A 22,324-nucleotide genomic window follows, 5' to 3' on the forward strand; every position below is an offset into this window, starting at 1 on the left:
CTTATGTGGGCACATGTACCATCATAGGGCGCTCATCTTACTAAAATTATCGTAGCATAGGTACCTGCGCGCTCTTTGTTAGTTATTATTATATATAAATAGGAGAACGTTCAGCTATGCGCATGCATGGGTTTTCACAAAATTTATAATTAGGAAAATGAGAGTTTGGTGGGATGTTTAAGGGGGAAGAAGGAATTTGGAGAATTTTCATCGTGAGAATATTTTTGCGAACGGCTAGCTTTTCGAAAAAGCATGCAGCTACTCTTTTGGCTATTCAGCCACGCGTCTTTTTTTTTCTCTTTTTTTTTTTTCGCTCTTTTTTGGGCCCAATTTTTTAAGCCTTCACCTGATGATCTGTCCCTTGTGTCCGCCTCAGAACATGTCTATTTTTCATTTGACAGAAAAATAAAAAATTGGGACAAACTGGGGGAATCCCCATCACCCCCTTTTGCTATAACAACAGAAGCTACACTTCACATATCCACACGCTGCTTTAAAATGTAAAAAAATTAAAAAAGAAAAAAAAGGGGGGAAATGCGAAAGCAATACTCGTAACAGGCAGCCAATTTGCGCGTAAGTTTGTTGAAAAGTGTTTACATGAAAAAAAAAAAAAAAAAAAAAAAAAAAAAAAGCTAGCCAATCATGAACAATTCTTTTTCAGCAAACATAAGCACCAAGATATATGCTGTAACAAATGTGTAAACTGAAAAATAAAAAATAAGAACAAAGCACAGAAAAGAAGCTCGTTAAAAGAGAAAACAAAAAAAAAAAAAAAAAAACAGAACAAGACGAAGAGACACATGTGCATTATACAACAAAACACAAATGAAAATTCTTCGAATTGATATGTTATCAACAGACAGTGATTTGAGCGAATCAAATTTTTACTCGGATGGCCAGGAAAGGGACTTAAAAAGAATGGAAAAAAAAAATACGAATTGGGGTTTGTACAACATAAGCAGTGATGTAGACAGTGACAAGGAGTATTTTAGTGATTGTTTTGAAGCGGACACCAAAGCGATTCCGAACGGGGGGGAAGTTTTTAACGAAAATGTCACCCATGAGGAGGGTAAAAAGTCCGCGGGTGACAATGCCGAATGCGGTCATGGAGAAGATGACTTAACGAGCGATTTGGAAAACTTCCAAAGCTTGGACTTAAGCATGTCCGACGAGGACGACAAAAGATTTGGGGAGAAGGAAAAAATTATCGAGAAGTACAAAATTAATATAAGAACAGAATCGGACATATCTTTTGAGGAAGAAAAAAGTTTTAGCCATAGCATAGAAGTATGCGACAATGCAGAAGAGGTGCAAAGTAGGCCATTAAATTTTTATGGGGATGAATCGAATGACAAACCGTTAGGATGTGCAACAACAGAGGAGCATTCTGTACATGGAGGAAATGACGCTGCAGGTGAAGTGAGCGAAAGGGGTGACCCTTTTGAAGGGGAAGATGAATTAACCAGGAAGAAGGATTACTCGAATGAGGATGCAGCCGAGGGGGAGAGGGAAAATCACAGGAATAACGAAGCGGAAGTGGAAGAAGAGCCAAATGACAAACAAATAGACACCAACGCGGGTGAGAAAGACGGAGAGAGTGAATCCGGGAACGACACAAAATTTGGTGAAGCAGAGAAAAAAGTAAAGGAGTGCGACACGTTGGACAGTGGCATAAATGTTAATTATAGGAATAGTACCTCCAAAAAGGAGCTCGTGAACGAACTTAGTTTAACCAATGAGAAAAGGGATGGGAGTATTGGGGGGAGTGGGCGCCCAGCCGGAAATTTTTCATTTGTGCTTGTAGGGGGTGTAAGGCATGGCAACGCGCCTGAGAGGGGTGTGTATAAAGCGAACAAGCGCGGTACCGAAGTGGACGTTGTAGGAAAAACTGGCCATACGAGAAATGTCGAAAGGAGGCCCAGCCAATTCGATTGCCCAAGAAATGTCCCCCTTTTTGCTTATTACTCCATGGGGAAGTACGCGCAAAATGGCGAATGGGAAAGAAAGCAACACCACCAATCTATGGACGAGCTGAACACCAGTAGCGCCTACGAAAGGAGCGAGATTGGGGACTCGTTTAGCAGTGATCCTGAAAATGGTGCTGAGTATGGCGACGATGATGAAAATTACCCGCACGATGGAAACTTTCACCAATACCAGCACGAGAACGTTGTCTGCAAAGACGGACGGCCCCAGTATTTCCCCCTGTATGGAAATAGAAGCAAACTGAACAAATCTGAGAACCATAAAATTTGCTTAAAATCACCTCTTATTCGAAAGCAGAGTTTTAGTGAAGCCCCTGAGCAGCAGTGCAGGCAAAGTGAAAAAAGAAATACACGCAACAAGAAGGCTGACCATTACATCTACATGTGCAGGCAGAAGAGTCGAGAAGGCAGAAATGACTTTAATGATCCAAATTGCTATATGCCTCCGAAGAAGCATAATGTGTACGGGGAAAAGTTGTATGAACAGAGAAGGGTGAAAGAATTCAAAAGTGTGAGCAAACGGACGGTTGGCGTTCAAATAAATTTGAGAGCCAAAAAAGAATACAAAACAAAGGAGAAGACGGAAAGCGAATGCTACATTCCAAGTTACCGAAGGGTGAAGATAAAAATCCCCGTCTTCGAACTGAAACAGGCTGAAATAAAGAATTACGACTATGATGCAGTTGTGGTGAAGGATGGAAGGGTTGTTCCACAGAAAAAGGATCCCATACGGGAATTTCTCCGGGCCTATATTTCGTACATAGACGAGCGCTAGGGGGTCCAACATATATGGGCACATAATACAATTTGTGAAAGGCTTCCTCGTACAAGTAACAGCTCATTTGTGAGGGACATTTTTAAAAAGAATTTTTTTTTCTCCAAAAAGTTGCACATTTTTGGTGTACTCAACAGGGGTACACGTATTGTAGTGGCCCCACATGGCAACCCATAGCATGGCAACCGGAAGGGGTCTACCGTTCCGTGTGAAGAGTTTTAACGGTGCGAATGGCTAATATTTCTATAAGTACATATATCAAATGTGATAAAATAGAAAAATTACAAAAAAAAAAAAAAGAAAAAAGGGACTTTCCTCAAAAATGGAACGTTAAAAAAAAGGATGGTGGGGGGGAACATTTTGAAGGATGAGTGGCAGAACATGGGAGGTGACACTTCTTTCGAACATGTTCTAAAAATACATCGGTAAGTGGTGGGAGATGGACGAAGGATAAATGTGCTCATCGGTGGGTACAAAAATGAGAGGGAAGGAACTAAATGGAGGACCTACCGCTAACAGAGCGTTGAAGTGGCTGCTCCCAACGCGAAGGGGGAACATGTAAGGGTTGCTGCTTACTCCAGACTCATTGGCTTTTCCCCATTCTGTCCTTGAGTACACGCAAGACCTCCCCAGTTTGTGAGAACTTTTGGCCAATTTTGTTTTTCTGCGCCCCCATTTGTTTCTCCATTTCGTGGAGGTAATTCCAATCATCAAAGGAAACATACGGAATTTTCTTCTGTTGTAACAAGATCGAAATGTCATTGTTAAAAAAATTGTCTACTTTGTTGAGGAAGTTTAAAACGAGATGTGTAGAATTTTTGGAGTTCAAAATTTGAGTAGCTATATTTCCCTTGGGTCCTGTATCAAACCAGCCTGCCTTGAAAAGCCCAAACTTGTGTTTCGCTATATGTTGGCTATATTCTTGAACAGATTTATTATACAAATTTTCTGTGAAGTTGCATTTTTTAAATCCTGTAGCAAAGATGACCAGTGGAGTTTCCAAGACTTTGTTTTCTTTAAAAGACGAATAGGACATGGGGACATTTTTGTTCAATTCAAATTGTACATTTTTCATGGCACTATCGATGTGTTGTATTTTTTTTATTTCGAAATAAAAAATGAATTCGATAATTTTATGTGTTTTGTACAACTCTTTATTTTTTTCCACCTCTTGGTAATTTTTTACCATTTTTTCAAAAATTTCATGTTGCCTTTTTTTCATATTTGTATTTGTCTCCTCGCTTTTTAAAAGGCAACAGAGGTCATAATTTTTTTTGCTTAAAATGACTTTGGTATTCTCTAAAGAAATTAATTCCCTCAGCTCTGCATTAGTAAAGGATGATTCCCAGAATCCCCTTCGTCCAACAATGTAAATGTGTTTAATGTTGTGTCGTTTTATCACCTTGAGGTAATCATTGCTGATGTCCGTTTTATTTAAATCGTCTGGAGATTTTATCAATATGCGTGCTATGTCCAAAGACACATTTCCGTTCCCTATGATTACAGAGGTGTTGAAATTTTCGAATGAATTTAGGTAATTGTCTACTGCTCTGCATCGCATGTCATTGTACATGTTGTTATAAAAGTAGATTAGATCCCTTGCATGGAAAAGGCCGCTCTGTTTTCCGTTCTGCTTTTCTCCCCCACTAAGCGTGTTATCCTCATCTTTCTGTACAAACGGCAGTGACACTTCAGACGCGCCGCAACAAAAAATGACACAGTTGTAGTAGTTCCGGAGTTCTTCCATTTTTAAATCTACCCCTACGTGAACATTTCCAAAAAATCTGTAATGGGGGTTTATAAAAACGGGGTCAAAAGTTCTGTACGTATTTTTCACATTAATGTGATCAGGGGCCACTCCATACCTGATGAGGCCATAGGGGTTGGGTAGCTTCTCAAAAATATCAACCTTGACTCTTTCATGTTTTAGTAAATGTTTGCAGCAATAGAGGGCCGATGGGCCAGCTCCAATGATTCCGACCTTAAACGGTTTGGCTTCATTGGTGAGGAAGCATTTTCCCGTGAAGGAGAATTTCCCTTCGAGACACCATCCTCTTACTAGCGCGCGTTGTGTTTTGCTGCAAAATAACTTGCGCAAATTCATTGTTGTGTGCGCTTCCCTCTACTCTAGTGTTTGCGCTTTCCCCTGTTTCACCGATTATCCTATTGCCCGAAATGAGCCATGACACATTTTTAGCTTCACCAGAACGCGGTTGCTGAAAGGAGAAGTTCCCTCCGCAGGGTTGTGTGTTTACGCGGCGTGTACATTTATATGACCCTCCACGTTATGAGAATGTACGTGCAGTGTTTACCTTGCTGCAGTGACGCAAACGGGATCACACGGGGGGAGAAAAAAAAAAAAAAATCAGCATCAGTTAATATTCCTTTTGCGTCAGAACAACATAAGCTGTTTGATAAGGAGGTGAAGTTATATCAATATTGAGGGTGGCCACCAGATAAGCCCTCACACGGGTCTACACCGCGCTCCTAATTGTGTGGTAAGCGGTTAAAGTTTTTTTGAACTTTCGCGGTGGGCGCGATTACCACAGATGGGCGTTTACAACTGTGCAACTGCAAATTAGGGTGCAAATTTTCATGTTGCATCGTTTTAAAAATGACAAAAAAAAAAAAAAAAAAAAAAAAAAAGGGGATCAAGGTCATATCCCTTTAATCTGTTATGTTATCAAGGGGGCATAAAAAAAAAAAAAGGTGGTTGAAAAAACAAACGGAAAAATTGAGAATAAAAAATGCCATCATATGGGAGGTATTAATTGGGGCTAACACATTTCTTTCCATTTGTTTGCACACTTATGTAGGCTCACACGTGCATTTATAACAGGCCCAATAATACTCTCTCTTGTGCAAGAGAAGACATGTGCCTTCCTAAACAACAGCTGATGCGTTATGAGAGTCGCCCATTCATGGTGTCAAACAAATTGGGGTCGTCATTCGTACATATAAAAAAAGGGGGAACTTGCATGTTTTAAAAATATTTCATCACTATTGTGGACAATATTTTCTGCTCGAGTGCGAAGGGGACAGGAGAGTGTTTTCAATCGAATGGAAGGTTCCCTCTGTGAAGAAGTGGCTACACAAAGAGGGATGCACATGGGGAATTCATTCACCACAGGAATTTGGAAAAAAAAAAAAATTCCCACCATTTACTTATTTTTTACAACTGGCTGTGTATTACTCTGCTCGCTAGATGACCTTATGCCAACTGCCACACCTTAGGGCTAAATTGCAAGGAGGGCGAAATGATAAGCTGAAAGTTTTCGCTCTTGTTCAAAACTTCAGTTACCTCAACCCACCTGTCATTTAATTTTACGTAATATAAAATTGGGGGGAAGTTAATTAAGCCGATTTTTAAAGGAAGGATAATCAAATTAATGACATGTGAGGAATTTTTTGGCAAAAAGAGGACCTTCTTTTTAAATCCATTTATTAGCCAATTGTATTCATCATCACCTTCACAGTTAACACTTTTCTTTTTCCCCTCTAGGTATACAAAATATTTCATATAAATATCCTCCCGCATATTATTGCACAAGACAACTTTGATATTGAGCGACGTGTGTAGCGTTCCATACTTTGGTATCTCATAGTTCACATTAATTGGGAGGAGGCATGGGGGGATGGGCACATCGAGGGTGTAAATGTATTCCTTTGGGTTCCTTTCGAATGGCTTTATGCTGAAAAGGCTACGATATTCGTATGTGACACAAAGGGTTCCTGTGGTCATGCTGTCGTGGATTAACATATTTGTGCCACTGTGGTCATTATCAGACTCATTAGTACCATCATGATGAACGGCACTTTTCTTCGCTTCGCCGTAGGTCACCTCGAAAAGGAAGAACACACTCATCCCTCCGTGTATATAACTGTTGATGTCAATTTCGTCATGAATGTAGTTGACCTCGTTGCTTGGGTTTCTCTTTCCTCCCCCGTCCTCGTTCAGATCATTCGCACTGAGCAAACTCAAGCTGCTTGCGCCAGATTCCTGCATGTGGTTTGCGCTCCACAGGTTGACGTTGCTGGCGTCGGACTCATTCGGGGTGTCTATGCCCGGAGGTAGGGCGTCCTTCCCCCCTTCACCAATCGCACCGGTTGTGCCTAAGTCAGTCGTGTGGTTCGTCCCTGCGTTAATCTCCTCCTTCACGTCATTTTTCACTTGCCCGTTCACTTGCAGGACGTCAACTTCCACCGACTCCAGTGACTGCTTCTCCTGTTGTGTCCCCTTTGGGTCCGGTCTTTTCGCCCGCAGCGTGTACGCCTGCAGTTGAGCCATATCATTGGAGCTGTTATCCCTCATGCCCAAAGAGCGATTCGGGGCAAGTCCCCCATTGTGGCCATTGAGAAGAAATATTTTTGCACCCTTTATACCTGCACCACACTTGTTCCTAATAGAAACGTCAAACTTTTTTAAAAAAACAGAATAATTATCTTTATGTAGCTTTAAGATTAATTCATACAACATGGTGTTTTTCGATCTGTAGGTTTTAATTTTTTCATTAAAAATGTTAGCAAGGTGAAAAGTTTTGTCAATGATTATTTGATTATTAAATGTTGGATTAGATGAGGATTCTTTTTCTACATTAATAAAATGATCGAATTGGGTTTGTCCAATATAATTTACATTTGATAATTCATACAGATCTGTTTTTCTTTTTCTCCTTTTTTTTTTCTCCAAATCTATATTTATGACGCATTTTATTTTTACCTGGTCTGGGTAGGACTCAGGTTGATCAGGTGAATCACATGTATGTAAATTCTTTTCGCTAGTAATATTGAGTTGAAACTGTTCACTGTTAATAACCACGTTAGGGTTATTTGTCTTTACTGGTACAAATGATATAACTGCGTAGGAGTCTTTGTTCCTTTCCCCTTTGTGGTCGTAATGACCTCTATTGTTATTATTAACTTTCTCCTTTTGAACAGGACATGCACTTGTGTCCCCTGGTTTTGTAAAACAGGTATCTTCCCATTTTAAAACCTTTGGCTCGGAAATTTGTATATGGTCATTTGCTTCGATGAGGAAAAATACTGAATCGGGTAGGGTGCACTTTTCGCTCATGTGTTGTAGATCGGATTTTTGGCTTTTGTTGTGGACGAAGAGATGGACGTTTTTAATTTGGTTGAAATTGCTTCTGGTGGGACTATCCACATGGGGAACTTGTGTGGTGGTATCACGGTGAGTGGAGATGAACTCGTTTTCCTCCCTCGAGTCGACATGCGTGTGAGAATTGGACACGATCAGCTTGACATAGTTTTTGCTGTTATAAACCAAAGACGTGTTGTTCAAATAGGATGCAACCAATTGGCAATTTAAAACAGATTGTAGGGTTTTTATTTTTATATAAAGAGGAGAAACTAGCTGTTGCAGAAAGAAGCTGGCATACTTGTTTGTCTTTAATAATATATAATTGGACTGTATAAAATTGGTGTAGGCATTTAAGAAGGGAGTCAATATGTTTCTATTTGGAAGTATGCCCATTTGTTGATACAAGCAAAAGTGATTCACTTGGAGGAACACACAATTAATTTTGTAATAAAAATTCTTCCATTTTATTTGTTTGCATTCAAGAATGCTTGATATGTTTAACTTAATTATATTTAATCCAGTTTTGATTACATGTTTATTATGCGCAAAATTTAAGTGCAACTTTTTATTTGCCTTTTCGTCGTATAGCTCAATCATTACCTTATCAATGAGAAGGTTTTGCGAGAGGGCGGAAAAGACGAAGAGGTCGATGTTTTCATCGTATTGCACGCATAGCTGTTTTACTCTGGGTGGTTGGGCCTTCCATGTGCCTTTCTTTCCCTGTTTCTGGGCGCACTTTTCTATTTTTAGGCGTAGCAGGGTTCCGATGTGAGGCAGTGGGGTGGGATTGCTCACTTCCTCCAATTCGTCCGTTTCGCCGAAGTTTCCAAAGAGCATGTTGGAGGCGAAGAGGTAGAGGTTATAGTTGGACTGCACAAATATCTTGACGTCTGAGTGAGGGATGTGCATCTCGCCCTTTTCATCGTTTTTTGAAACGGAGAAGTTAAACCTGCGCAGGGTCTTGAGAAATTGTGCGTTGGGCTCGAAGTAGTAGTTGTTCTGGTAAAACACCTTCCTTTCAAATTTGATTACTTTATTTTTGTTTACAGCCATGGGGGTAGTGATTGGTTTAGAGGTGTCTTTTTGGGAGTGGCCATCAATTTGTTCACCTTCCTTGAGTAGTCCCCTCTGGACCGTGTCTTTTCCTTCGGGGACCAATTGTGTGTGCACAGTTGATGGGTGCATTTCTCCCTTTCTATTAACAGACCTCAAGACATGTTGCATTACGTTCCGATAAGACACAACGATATCCTTCCCCAGGGAAGAAAAGAAATCGTTGCCATAACATTTGTCGTGCTCAATTTTTAGGAGGGAATTTTTTGCGTGGCTGAAGAAAAGGTAATCCTGATAATGGTGCCCCTTGGAAAAATTAATATTAACATCTTTGAAAGAACAAATTGGGCTGTACTGGTTGGATAAAAAAAAGGAGGAGCAAAAATGATAAAACTGGTTATTCACCTTATGCAAAGAAATAAGTTGCATACAGAAAAAGATAACAAACTCGTGGTTACATTTTTGGATGATTTTTTTTAAAATTCTCAAGGATTTGTTATATTTTGAGTTTTCAAATAAAATAATTGCCAAGAAGAATTTATTAATCGTGGCCACGTTTCCGTATTTTCTATAACACAAATTGGTGATTTTATTCATAATGCTTATAAGTAAGTTTTTTTTTTCTTTTTCGTTATTTTTTGAGAAAAATTTTATATGATATATTGGGAAAGCTTGATAGACATTTTTTCCTTCATTTTTCACTTGCTGCATTTCTTCCTTTTGTATATTTTTTTCAAACTGTTTTTCTTCCAAGTAATGAAGGAAGAAGTTGAGCAAATACACTTTTTTTGCATTTCTCTGGTCGAATAATTTGTCTGTTTTGTAGCTATTTATTATATTTTTTAAAATGACAAATGAGAGTTTAAAAATATTCGAAACGTTTATGAAGAAATCGTTGTGTTGATAGAATGTGTAGTTGTTGTTTTTGCCTTCTGAAGGATCTGATAATGTGGAAGATAATTGCGATGTGGATGAGTCATTTAATGAATTGCTCCTTTTCGTTTTAATTTTCAAACCTTTTTTCGATTTTTTTTTTTTGGAAAAATTTTTCTTATATCCCAATTTCATAATATTTTTTTGCAGCGATAGGTACTTGCTAATATTCGTATGGTGTTTCTTCACACTTTTATCACTTTTATTTTTTTTCTGCTCCTCCTGGTAAAAGGAGCTCCTTCGCTCAAAGAGGAACTTGATGAGATTAGCCAAGTTGTAAAAGTAAACGGCGAAGTAACTTTCCTTATTCATGAAGCAGCACTTGAGAAGGAATGTGATTTTGTCTTGGTCATCTGGGAATTCCCCCCAATGGTCTGCACGACTGCTGTGATCAGCACGCGTGCACGACAGGTCGTTGGAGGCTGTCTTCGTGGGGCTTTCGCTCACGAAGTTGTCGTCATCCAACAGGCCATCATCCAACATGCCGCCATGCTGCATGTTGTCCTCTTTTAGAGAGTCCTCCTTTAGGCAGTTGTCTTGTAGGTGATCTTCGTCTGGCCCAAGCACCCCTTGGTCCATTTGCTCACACACGCCGTCGCCGCTCCCCCCTGCTCTACCCACGGTATCCACGTTGCCTACGCTTTTTCTGAACACCTCCTTGAACTCACTTATGAGGCTTTTTTTGTGCTTGCTCATGTTTTTATGGAGGACGGGGGAGTGTTCCCTAGGAGTAGCATCCCGCTGCGCGTGCTCCAGCGAGGTGTTGTGGTCACTCTTGGGATTGTCATTCTCCACTAAATCACGTTGCGCACTCCTTTGTCTTTCCCCTCGCTGAACTCCCCCCGGGGTAGGGACCTTAGCCGCTGTGCGCGCTAGGAGGTCTCGGCGGCGATACTTTGTGACTTTCCTCTGGATATTCTTCAAGTAGTTGATCTGAGTGCAATTCCGGATGACGCTGTTTTTAAATCGGCTGAAATTATGCATAAAGATAAAAATTTTATTGGTGTAAAAAAACTGGGCAAATTTTAAAGCCTTACTGGAAATGTAGGAAAATTTATTTAAAAAAAGAAGAAGTGAAAATTTTTTAAAAAAAATATATTCCAATAAGTGCATAGAGCATATGTTCCTTTCCCTTATGTATCTAGCTAAGGTAAGATAATTTTTTTCGAACAGAATGGACGAATGGATGAAGCATTTCTTTTTTTTTACAAACACGTTTAAATGTTTGATGAACAATGTTGCCATGGTGCTGTAGAGGACGTAACTTTTTTTAAAAAGGTTTAATTTACAAAAAAGTAGACAGAGATTTTCACACCATATGAAGAGGAGTAGAAAATGGTCATACAATTCTATGTACACGTCTTCATCATAATCTGTTACAAATTCTATTTCATTCATGTATGAGAACAGGTCGTGTTTTTTTAAAAAGAAATTGATATTTACAAATTGGTTACAGAATAAGAAGACGTTATGTTTTTTATAAAAATTAATAAACTGAAGAATTTGATTTTCTTCTTGTCCGTTTTGTACTTGATACGTAAAATCAGTCAAATGAAATTTACTTTTTTGTAAATTTATATTTTTTTTTTTCTCTCCTCCGACCGACTTTTTACTATGATCTACGAAATTTAAAAAGTTCGTCATGCTTTTTGTGTAGCCACTCCTTATCATGTGGTATTTTTTTTCTATACATATTTTTAAATGATCCATGTACCTTATTTTAAAGTGTTCATACAATTCTTTCATTTTGTTATTCGCCTCTTCGTATTCTTCATTTTGGAGGATTGGTAGAGACAATATTTTAATGCTTTTATAATTGTTATGATTAAAGTCTGACTTAATTTTTTTAATATTTTTAATTTCGTTTACGTTGTCCTCCAAATTGTAAGCATAAATAATTATGCATTCGTCATTTTCGTCATTTCCTGAGTCTTTGTACCGGTTTAAAATATACTCCTTTTCATTTCTGTACTCTTCCAAATTGTTAAGGCATAGGAAATAAATATAAATTAGGGACTTTTCCGATAGCAGGTTTCCTTCATTTTTGAAGTACTCAGATAAGGGGTTGTCATAGAACACATACTTCAGATGTATTCGCAGCAGGTTGATTCGCTCGTCCAGCTTCACGTCTGATAATTCGTACAGGTCTTCTTTGAAAAAGTACTTGAGCTTGCTGGGGATTTTCTTGTCCCCGTAGCAGGCCACTTGGATTCGGTCCGCATACATCATGTGTGTGGGGGGGGAGCGGCAGGATCAGGTGTGAACACGCGAACAGATCGTAGCCGTTTCGTCGGGCATGCCGCTGCTCCGCGTTACACCCCTCACGCCTCCTCGCTTTTTCACACGGGCGATGCTTAATGCGGGGTAGACTTAGGGAGGGGTCCTAGTTTTACCATTTTGTATTGCTGCGTTCTCTCTGCCAAATATTATTCCCCTTCCTGTTATGGCGAAGGAATTACACACAAGGGGCTGTATGTCCATTCACTCTTCGAATGTGATCAGGTGAACTGATTCTTCCCTTGTACGTATTTGACAACGAAACGGGGTGTGTACGTTCGATATACATTCGTCAGTTCAACTGCACGTTTTATCATCGAGGGGGGGTTCTTGTGGAGGAAAGAGAACGTACCTCGGCGTGGTTCAAATGCCACCCTACAATATATATACATGCATACAAAAACATTCTTGCATGCGTGTATGCCCCTTTGTAATTTGTAGTCCTTCCACCTAATGGAGTAACGCGTAGGTGTATACACAAAAAAATGGAGGTTTGCTCAGGGCGTTCTTTTTATAAAGGCGGCATGTTTGCTGTGCAAATTATAAGGTATGCAATGTTAATGGAGAAGAAAAAAAAAAAAAAAAAAAACCCTTTTAATGATTATGGATTATTCGCTTAACCCTAAAAAGTGGCGCTCAAGTTCTCCCACCCCCGCCCACATTGATACTACTATCATTAGAATAGAGTAAACACACCTTACTGTGTATATGTTCTCTTCTAAAACAATTTTTTTCAGTTTTCATTTGTGCAAATGAGTTATCGAATGGTATGAAAGATCCGTGCGTTGTTCCTCCATCGACGGGTTAGGGTTCCACTTTCTTGCGCCTTCCTGTATGCATCCTAAATTTGTGCACGGAAATTACATGTACATAAATTCCGGCTTTTTTTTTTTTTTTTTTTTTTTTAAATTGCCAAAATGATGAAATCATCGTTAAGGGGCAGCAAATGTCTATATGGCGAATGCTAAGCGGCTTATTCTTCTAACGTGCACGTTGTGTAACGCCCTGTACGCATATGTAAATGTAATATGTATTTTTTTTTTTTTTTTTTTTTTTTTTTTGGGTCCCCCGCCTTGCTGGCAGCTTTTTTTGCGTGTTTACGTGACCTCTGCAAGTGGCACTTTCACGATTGTTCCCTTGCTCTTCATTCTGTACTTTTTTACATTTGCCTTTTCTGTAATTTTTCCCATTTTGGAATGCTTCAACTTTAAGAGGTTCACGCGTTGCGCCCTACGTGACGGAGTTATTTTCACCGGCGAGTCGTTCCCTTGTAACGGGCTAAACGTGGGGAGAATTACTTTCGCGCAGGAACATAAAAGTACGAGGTTTCGTTAAAATGCGTCAGGGTACAATCAAGCAAAGGGTCTCCAAGCGCAGCCGAAGTGGAAGCAGAACAAGAAGCAGTAAAGCTAAGGGTATATCACCAGGAGCGACACTCTCCATTTTGCTTCTTTCCGTCTAAATAATACAACTGAGGGTAAGCAGATTTTTTTTTTTTTTTTTTTTTTTTCCATTCTCCTTGTTGTGGTGAAAAGTTTATAAAGCTTTAAAACGACAAAAAATTGAACAACAGAAGCAATACCATTGAAGAACTAAAAAAAAAAAAAAATAAATAAATAAATAAAATGAAGGAGACTGAAATTAGTATAGAAAACTTTGCATACGCGAAAATGTTTATGCATGGTTTGAAAAACTCTTATGATGACGTATGCGGGATTTTGATTGGAAAATATTACGACGTTGAGAAGAAAAAACAGAAATGTGTTATTACTGATAGCATTCCCTTATTCCATACGCACATTCTGAGCCCCTTCCTGCATTTGGCCTTCACCTTGGTAAGTGCTATTATAGGATTTGTTTGGCGAGGGGTAGACAGAGAGCTCTACCTCTTACAACGTGCACATTTTTTTGCACGCAGTCGGGCGCAAGATAGCTGCGTGCATCGTTGGTCGCTTCGTTCGTGTGCTGGTATTACTGGGGTGGTGGTGGCTGATGCTGTTTCCCTTTCGTGGCAGCCCTCATCTGTGCAAGCAGACCATACAATCAGGAGGAAGAGTTTGCACGCTACCACCACGATATTATGATCGTCACCATCATCGGGCAGATCCCCTTACACATCCTTGCGATTTCCTTCCCATGCACACACCCAGGTGGAGAACCACTACAAGGGCAAGGAAGAAAGGATCCTCGGGTATTACCACATAAGTGTGGAAGACTCAAAAAATGAAGACATAAAAAGCATAAAAGTTTGTGAGCTAATAGCTAACAAATTGGTGAAGAATTATAACGATGCCATGATATGCCTTGTTCAGCTGTCCAAGCTGGAGCGTGATGATGCCAGTTGCTTAAACGTAATGAAATAATACCAAATGGAATGGCGTTAACGAAAGAATAATAAAAAAATATATATATATAATTTTTTGACAGGAATAGCCATCATGATATGGTTTACACGCACACGATGCTCACAAATGCATGGCCTGTTGTTCTTTTTTTTTTTTATAACCATTTCAGATATTCATGCAAGACGATGCCACGGAGGAATGGAAACAATTCGACGTGAACGTGACCCGAAATAATAAGGACTTTTTGAAAATGAGTCTTTCGAACAATGAGTAAGATGCGATTGGAGAAAAATGACACAAGTTCCTGCTGAGCGATATATTTTTTCCTCCTGATTGTTAACCGCGTCATACGATTAGCACGAAGTTGTGCAGGGATTAAATGATCTGTTCATGTTCCTTTTTTTTCCCACTCCGTCTTTGGCAGGTATCTCAACCTACACGATTTCGACGACCATCTGAACTGCATTAAACACGATTTTATGAACCCAAATTTGTTTAATAAGGTTTAAGAAGGGGTATGAATGGGAACCCGGTTTAGTTTATCCATTTGTAGGGCTCTGTGTACCCACAGGCTGTCTTTTTCTGTCGTATGCACATGAGAGCGCATTCCCGCGTTGACATGCATGTGTATGTCTCTCGCCCTTGAAAAGGCCAATAAGGCCTACTCATTGTTTTGCCTTTTTTTTATTTATTTTTTTTTTCTCGTATTTTTCGTTTTAAAAATTGTGCAAAAAAGGAAACTTTAAGCGGGAAGATATTTCTTTCCTCATGTAGCTCCCTCCCTTTTTTTTTTAAATCATTTTTGTAACAGTTACACAAAAGTAAGGAAGGGATTGTTTGGACATCCTGCCCCCCACAGTTGCATACCACGTGGAGGTTTTCCATGTCCTTTTTTTCCATTGTGAGCACAGAAGGCAACGTTTTAGCTTCGTCGCTTACGCACGTAGATTCATTTATCCTTTTTGGCACATTTCGATAAAAAAGAGGTGAATGAAAGGGCACAGATGGAAGTTTTTTTTCTTTTTTTCTTTTCAAATGTACCAATAACTTTTTTAACACGCGAAGCTACCACAGAAGGAGGTTATAATTCACCTCTTCTTCATGTAACGGAGGGGAAGACATACACATGGATAAAAGTATGTGTATAATTCTGAAATTTTCTTCCCCGCCATATGCAGAGAGATCGATGGGCCGCTTTATAAATAGCTGCTTTTTACGTTAGGATAATAACACGTATACACAGTTTTTGCTTTCAACAAGTTAGGAGTATAAATCCGATGGAACAAAGAATAAAGGATATAAAAAGGACGAATAAAAAATTAATAAAAAAAGCTAATTTCCATGGGTCTACAAAAAAAACAGTAATCAGATAATCCGATATAATGAATGGCTGGACGAACAGATTTATCATTACATAGATGTAGGTAGAAATGAGAATAGCGAGAAGTATGCTCCCCTTGACCTTTACGTCCATTCTGGTCAAAAGGCAAATGGGGACAAGAGGGGTAGTAGGGGTATGGGTGTGTAAGATAAGTACATTCGAAAAGGAGACACGTCAAAATGGGGTATGAAGCGAGTGCCTAAATTTGGATGAGCCTCCGTTCGCATGCAAATCCAGCTCAGACATTCACTTCAGATTTGATAAATCTCCCCCGAAAAAAAGCTTCACTCTCTGTATGATCGAATCTTTATTAGGGTCGAAGGGTTTGTCTTTGGACGGAATTTCCAAAACGGTTGGCAGGATTTTATCGTGCTGGTCAACCAGGTATCTTATTTCGTCCGCAATCTGAAGGGCAAAAACAAGCAAGCACATAAAAAATATGTGAACATATAAATTCACACTTATGTTACAAAAGTGTATATAACTGTGTGGATGTGCTTGGGCACCCCTCGACGTTGGAGGGGGGGGAGAAAAAAAAATTTTCCCCGTCATAACACTTCACAGAAATGTCCATTTTGTATAATAACACATTTTTTTACACTGCATCGGATGAAAGTTATCTCATGAGGTAGCCATTTCTCTGGTCGGTTGTTTTGTAACCTTATGGCTGTTTGATGCATTGAACTTTTTCTTCCCTTGTGTGCTCACCTGTTGGTTCATGAGAATAACTCCGCAGTCACTTTTTGAGGTATATTCCTTGAATACGTCTTCTATTTCTGTTTTGCTCGTTTCTTTGGGGAGAAGAGATGTGGAGATATGGGGTAAGTATGCGTCAAGTGTGAGAAACGCGGTGCACACACGTGAGGCTAATAATATACACATATTTCCTCACGCTCAGCAACACAGGGGGATAACTGCTCCTCCCCCTCCTGTTGCCCTCATTTATAATTCTATCAAATGACGTAGTTAAAAAAGGATGCGAACGCCTCCATTAAAATAGCGGTAGGGGAAGCACATTAGCGTAACCCTTATTGGCATTGCTCAGATTGTCGCTCCTTTCCGGAGTGTACATATATACACAAATGGAAAGGGCTCACGGTTGTGTGGCAGCTAAATTGTGGGTGCGCGATATGGTAACTTTCTTTCTTCTATCGCGTTCTTACTTGAAGTCACGATGAAGAAATTTTTTTTCCCTAGGCCATCCCGAAAGCCTATGCCAGCTAGTAAGAAGCCCACAACAGAGTCCTGAGAAGGGGGAACACGTTCGCGCATGAGAAGGTGGGCACGAGGTGTAACTCTCCATGTACTGCTCTCGCGCTACTGGGGCGTTCCCCTGGAGCCGCCCATCCGAACACATGCGTTCTTTCGCACGTGTGGGCCAGGGGTTTGGCGTGCGCATCCGCTGCTCCTTACCTCATCCCCTATGATGTATATCTTTAAATCTGTTTCATTAAAGTACTTATGTCTTCTCGATGTCATTATAGGTTATCAAGCGGAGCGAGCGATAATGTACGTATGTTCATATGTTCGTATGTAACTTCCTCCCTGTGGCTCTTCTCATACACCAAAAAAAATGGGGGTCACTTTATAAAAACGTGTTAACACGATCAAATTGTTGAGGAGAGATGTATGCTGTTAAATGAGAACAGTTTGGGAAAATTTTATCTGAAACTTTTTTTTTTTTTTTTTTTTTTTCCTTTTTTTCGTACGCGCAAGAATACGCTAAAGTGTTGCGATTGTGAAAGAAAAAAAAAAGAAAAGAATTAAATTAAATTTAACATAAAATAGAATTAAAATAAAATAAACATACGGCCCATGTGACTAATGCATAGCCATGAGTTTTGTGAAAATAGCGACTTGTGGGATCGCATTCAACGAATAAGGACTCGAGGGAGGAAAAACTAATTAAAATTTCAACATTGTGACAGGACGCGGAACGAAAAATGGGTAAATACGAAAAGATGCGGTGGGGGCAAAAAAATGGATAACATCATGGTAAGAAAAAAAAAAAAAAAAAAAAAAAAAACTTCCCATTACCATAAGAATAAAAATTAAACAAACAAATAAGAAGGTTAAAGCCTAAATAGAACACTTGTGCCTGGGCAAAGGACATGTTTTTCCGTATCTGTGGGGAACTATGGCACATTGGCCAGGAGTCAATCATATATATGAATATATTCCCCACGTTGTTACACCCTTCATGGGGAAAAGAATATCGAACCCGTAGAGGAACATCCAGAGAAGGGGTGACGCGTCCTCTCACATTATTAGTAATACTCCTCTAGGGGATATACCCCCCTCATTGGGGAAATTTCCCTACTGAAAAGGAACATAGAAGTGAATAATACGACTGCATGGGTAATATTCGTCCGCAGTGGACTACACTTCCTAATTGTTATAAAATAAACCCAACTCCAACGAGGCCGTTGCCCCAATTTGACGAACCTCAATTTGCAGAGTGGCGAATACAAAAAAAAGTTTTAAGGAGATCAGAAAAGTTTCATAAGATTTAAAAAAAAAAAAAAAAAAAAAAAACTATTTAGAAAAAGGAAGATAACATTGGTGGGATTTAAAAATAGTTCTAAGGCATACTCTTCATATGTGTACACATATGTACATCTCAACCAAATCATGCGGGTTAAGAAAAAAAAAATGTGCAAACCTGTTCGTGGAGCCTGAAATCATTGTATTGAGACGCTGGGTTGACGCTCCAACCAAGGAGTACTTTGGCACCTCATCAAGGTGACCACAGTTATAGCTATCACATCGCTGTGTTTATCACCATGGGTGTTCTTTTTTTTCTTTTTTTTTTTTTTTGTTGCTCTCGCGCGAACAGATTGTATGGTACATTATTCGAATACACTTTGCTGCAGTGGAAAGCTGCTCCGTTGTGGCCGCTTCGAACGTTGTCGCAAACGGAAACGTGTATACACACGCGTGCGCATTGTGTGCTCCAGAATGAAGACTCATAAGCGTAATTAAAAAGAAATATATGTATATTAATAGGGGTTCGAATCCTGAAATTAAAAATAGGACAGGGGTTGTATATTCTGTCATGATTTCTGGGGAAAAGGGTTCTCTCTTTTTTTAATTCATCTGTATTTATTTTATTTTTTCCAGTTGTCACTTTTTCCCTTTGGTCGTTTATTTTAACGGAGGGGTAGCATTGCATGGTCAATCGTCATCGTCGTCATCCTCCAACACACGAGTCTTCTTCTTGCTGATTGTTTTTTTTAACGTTTTCTTTTTAGATTTAGCCACCCCGTCGTCCTCATCCTCGTCGTCCTCTTCATCCTCATCACCCTGGTCTTCTTCTTCTTCCTCCTCATCGTGGTCTTTCTCTTCTGCATCATCTTCCGCTCCGACGACCTCTTCATCATCGTCATCTTCTTCTTCATCCTCTCCTTCTTCATCCTCTTCTTCTTCGTCCTCCTCCTCCTCTTCCTCATCAATCTCTGCAAATGACTGGGGCACATAAGCATTAGGGTTCCTTCTCCTGACCCTTGTGCTGGAGTCGAGGATGTTAGACGGGTCAATACCATCTAATTCCTCCTTGAGTTTCATTTTTTTTCTGTACTCGTGTATTTCATTCGGACTGGGTAATCTTCCACTTCCCGAGCACACGTGTTTTTTTTCACAAAACGTAATTATTCTCTGTTCCAGTTTGGTATTGTATGCTTCTTCATCTTCTTTGTTTAAGTCTTTAAAAATAGTGGGTCCAATTTTTAAATCCAAAACTAATTTTCTTAATTTTTCTTTTTTGATGGTATGTACATTTTTTTCTTTACTAGTGTTATTTCCACTGCTGAAACTCTTTTTTTTTTTTTTGGAAGCATCGTCATTATTTGATTTATATTTGTTATTATCATAACTGAATTCAGTTTGTTTATCCCCATCTTCATCCTCATCATATTCATCATCGTCATTTTGTTCCTTTGCCTTTTTCTTTTTCTTTTTTACTTGATAATTATCCTCGTCAGAATTGAATTCTCTTTTTTTTTTTTTTTTTTTTTTTTTTTTTTTTTTTTTTTTTATTTTTTTTTTTTGACATGCTTGTACTATCGCTCACACTGTCATCGGTGTAGTTGTCTTCTTCCTCTTCTTGTTCCACATCATTATCTGAGTTTTCCTTCTCTGCACTTTTTTCTTTATTTTGGGGGCTTTTCTTCTCATTTTTGCTTGCACTCTTCTTTACTTTCTGTTTCGATTCTCCCTTTTTCACTTCATCGTTGTATTCGCTTTTTTCAACTTCATCCGTCGTCTCCTCCTCGTTCTGTTGTTTGTAAATTTTTAACAACTTTTCTTTCAAGATACTTTTCAGTAAGTCTTTTTTTTCTTTGCTCTCCGTAAAATATGATTCATCCACATTTAAATAATCCGCCACGTCTTTTCTTATGCTTTTTAGGGTTACTACGTTTATGTCCCTATACGGGAGAATTTTGTCAAGTATGGCTTCTATTTTTGATATTTCCGAGGAACCCATTTTGGCTCCTTCATCTGCGCTTGCGCTGGTGGCAGTATCTGCATGAGGAGGAATTAGCCGTATGTGTGTAAAAGAGCCTTCTTCCTCCCTTGGTCACTTTGAACAGTGGCCATTTTTCAAACGTGTGCATTATGTACACGCCCCATGTACCACGACGAACGTATACACAGACTTACCCATTGGTTGGATTATAACAAAGTGTACCAGTAGGGAGATGCGAAATTTTCTTCTCTGTGTGTCCAGATAACTTGCAGTTGAAGGGCATGTAACCTAACATACGAAGGTTCAGAGGATATGAAAAGGGTATGTGGTGGTCCATAATGCACAATTAAAACACAAGCATTTAACATTTATTCATTCTTTTCGTATGTAAATTTTTTTTTTTTTCTCCTTTTTGGTGTAGTCATACTTAAGGTATATATTCCGGTGGGGGGAGAAATTTTGGCATGGCGTGTGCAAAGACGTGACAAAAAAAATTGAGAGGGGGGCGGGCGCAATTCCTCCGATTGGCAAACGTGCTGTTGGCGATTCGTTCAGTAGTTGGACTCTCGATGAAAGGCGAAGTTGGGAGAGCCACAGGAGTTTGACATTTCGCATTCTTTAGCGTTCTTTATTTCTTTATAATTGTTTCCTTCCTTTTTTCGCTTTTTTTTTTTTTTTTTTTTTTTTTTTTTTTGCTGCGCTTTTATTTTGCTACTATTCTTATATGCCTTGGGGCTTTACGCCTTTTCCTTTCCCCGCACGCGTTTGCATGCACGATTGTGTATTTTTTTTTTTTTTTCGTGGAAATAATGCAACATTTGCGTAGGGTGCAATTTGTTAAGTTTCGAATTTAAAGCTAATCGATGTGGTATGGTATTACTGTGGTACATATATATATTCAAGGGGGAATGTACACGCACATGAAGGACCTCAAATGAGCATATAATTTTACTTGCCTATGTCGTGCTTTCGTAGTGTCGCTCTCATTTAAACACCTGGCGTCGATTTATTTTTCTCTCCCAACAGCGCATAGCGTGTGTTGATTTTGTATGCCATCGCTTAGTGCATAATGCTTTGTGTGTTTTTTTTTTGTGCACGCCCTTTTGAGGAAAACTGGTTGTCACATTGTAACCTTCCCGTTGTGAATGCAACTGTGCCAAGACGCCTCGAGTCCTTGATAGGAAGCCCAGTCAGTGCGCATTTACCTGAAGAGCCGCCTCTGTTACTTGGTGACCCATGATAACATTCGTATGTGTAGTCCATACTTGTATAGCGTCTCGAATGGAAAACTGTCTTAACTATGTAGCTATCCCGTTAAGTATACGAAAAAAATTGGGCAAGCGCTATTTTTGCACTTTATAACAGGCCGTACTTTACACGTATACGTGACCGCGCCGTACAGGCGGCTTAACGCATGTTCCATTTCCGAGTTGGGCAATAAATTATTTTAACTCGTCCCGTTTCGTAAAAAGGACATGATAAATGAATACATGCTGTAATTATCATTTTTAATATGTGTGAATGGAGGAACAGCAAATATGTGCCATTCGTCAAGTATAAGGAGGAAAAAAAAAAAATAAAATAATAACATGCACACACAACTCATCACATTAAATCAGTTAAAGAGCACCATTAAAGAATAATAATATAAAAAATGCAACGTTCTGTGCCTTTCCCCCAAAATAGCTCCTCTACACAACGAAGAAGAAAAATGGGGGTTTATTTATAAAGGAAAGTTACACCCAAATGCGTTGTTCCCCAATTGTAGCTCATCATTTTTTTGTGTGTACTCTTTTTTCCAAACAAGTCAGTTCAGCATCACTTGAGTGACAAAACTTAAAATGACATTCTACAATAATGGGATGGATGGGAAAGCGCTAAAAATGGTCTTTTCATTTTTCATTTAAAAAAGGTGTAAAATGATAGGCGTAATGATGCAGGGAAGAAGGAATTGTCTGGTATCTTCCTTGTCAGTGTGTGTGTTTTTTTTTTTTTTTTTTTTTTTTTTT

The 22,324-nt window shown here is 39.2% G+C and overlaps 6 protein-coding genes across 6 annotated transcripts; 2 read left to right on the top strand and 4 right to left on the bottom strand.

Moving 5' to 3' along the window:
- Positions 1 to 825: 825 nt before the first annotated feature.
- Positions 826 to 2,760, top strand: AK88_00133 (uncharacterized protein; the record flags this gene model as incomplete). The annotated part of the gene is made up of 1 exon (XM_012477784.1): positions 826 to 2,760. The coding sequence occupies one exon, from the start codon at positions 826 to 828 to the stop codon at positions 2,758 to 2,760; it is 1,935 nt and encodes a 644-aa protein (XP_012333207.1).
- Positions 2,761 to 3,343: 583 nt separating this feature from the next.
- AK88_00134 (uncharacterized protein) lies at positions 3,344 to 4,864 on the bottom strand (the record flags this gene model as incomplete). The annotated part of the gene is made up of 1 exon (XM_012477785.1): positions 3,344 to 4,864. The coding sequence occupies one exon, from the start codon at positions 4,862 to 4,864 to the stop codon at positions 3,344 to 3,346; it is 1,521 nt and encodes a 506-aa protein (XP_012333208.1).
- A 1,107-nt stretch (positions 4,865 to 5,971) lies between these two features.
- On the bottom strand, positions 5,972 to 12,076 carry AK88_00135 (uncharacterized protein; the record flags this gene model as incomplete). Its single annotated transcript, XM_012477786.1, has 1 exon — positions 5,972 to 12,076. The coding sequence occupies one exon, from the start codon at positions 12,074 to 12,076 to the stop codon at positions 5,972 to 5,974; it is 6,105 nt and encodes a 2,034-aa protein (XP_012333209.1).
- Positions 12,077 to 13,749: 1,673 nt separating this feature from the next.
- On the top strand, positions 13,750 to 14,978 carry AK88_00136 (uncharacterized protein; the record flags this gene model as incomplete). The annotated part of the gene is made up of 4 exons (XM_012477787.1): positions 13,750 to 13,959; positions 14,275 to 14,475; positions 14,639 to 14,739; positions 14,894 to 14,978. The coding sequence occupies 4 exons, from the start codon at positions 13,750 to 13,752 to the stop codon at positions 14,976 to 14,978; spliced, it is 597 nt and encodes a 198-aa protein (XP_012333210.1).
- Positions 14,979 to 16,096: 1,118 nt separating this feature from the next.
- Positions 16,097 to 17,329, bottom strand: AK88_00137 (V-type ATPase, F subunit; the record flags this gene model as incomplete). Its single annotated transcript, XM_012477788.1, has 4 exons — positions 16,097 to 16,255; positions 16,511 to 16,641; positions 17,014 to 17,095; positions 17,264 to 17,329. The coding sequence occupies 4 exons, from the start codon at positions 17,327 to 17,329 to the stop codon at positions 16,097 to 16,099; spliced, it is 438 nt and encodes a 145-aa protein (XP_012333211.1).
- Positions 17,330 to 19,024: 1,695 nt separating this feature from the next.
- AK88_00138 (uncharacterized protein) lies at positions 19,025 to 20,513 on the bottom strand (the record flags this gene model as incomplete). The annotated part of the gene is made up of 3 exons (XM_012477789.1): positions 19,025 to 19,809; positions 19,910 to 20,371; positions 20,510 to 20,513. The coding sequence occupies 3 exons, from the start codon at positions 20,511 to 20,513 to the stop codon at positions 19,025 to 19,027; spliced, it is 1,251 nt and encodes a 416-aa protein (XP_012333212.1).
- Between the last annotated feature and the right edge of the window lie 1,811 nt (positions 20,514 to 22,324).

Source organism: Plasmodium fragile (assembly GCF_000956335.1).
Source record: "Plasmodium fragile strain nilgiri unplaced genomic scaffold supercont1.1, whole genome shotgun sequence".
Classification (NCBI taxonomy): domain Eukaryota; phylum Apicomplexa; class Aconoidasida; order Haemosporida; family Plasmodiidae; genus Plasmodium; species Plasmodium fragile.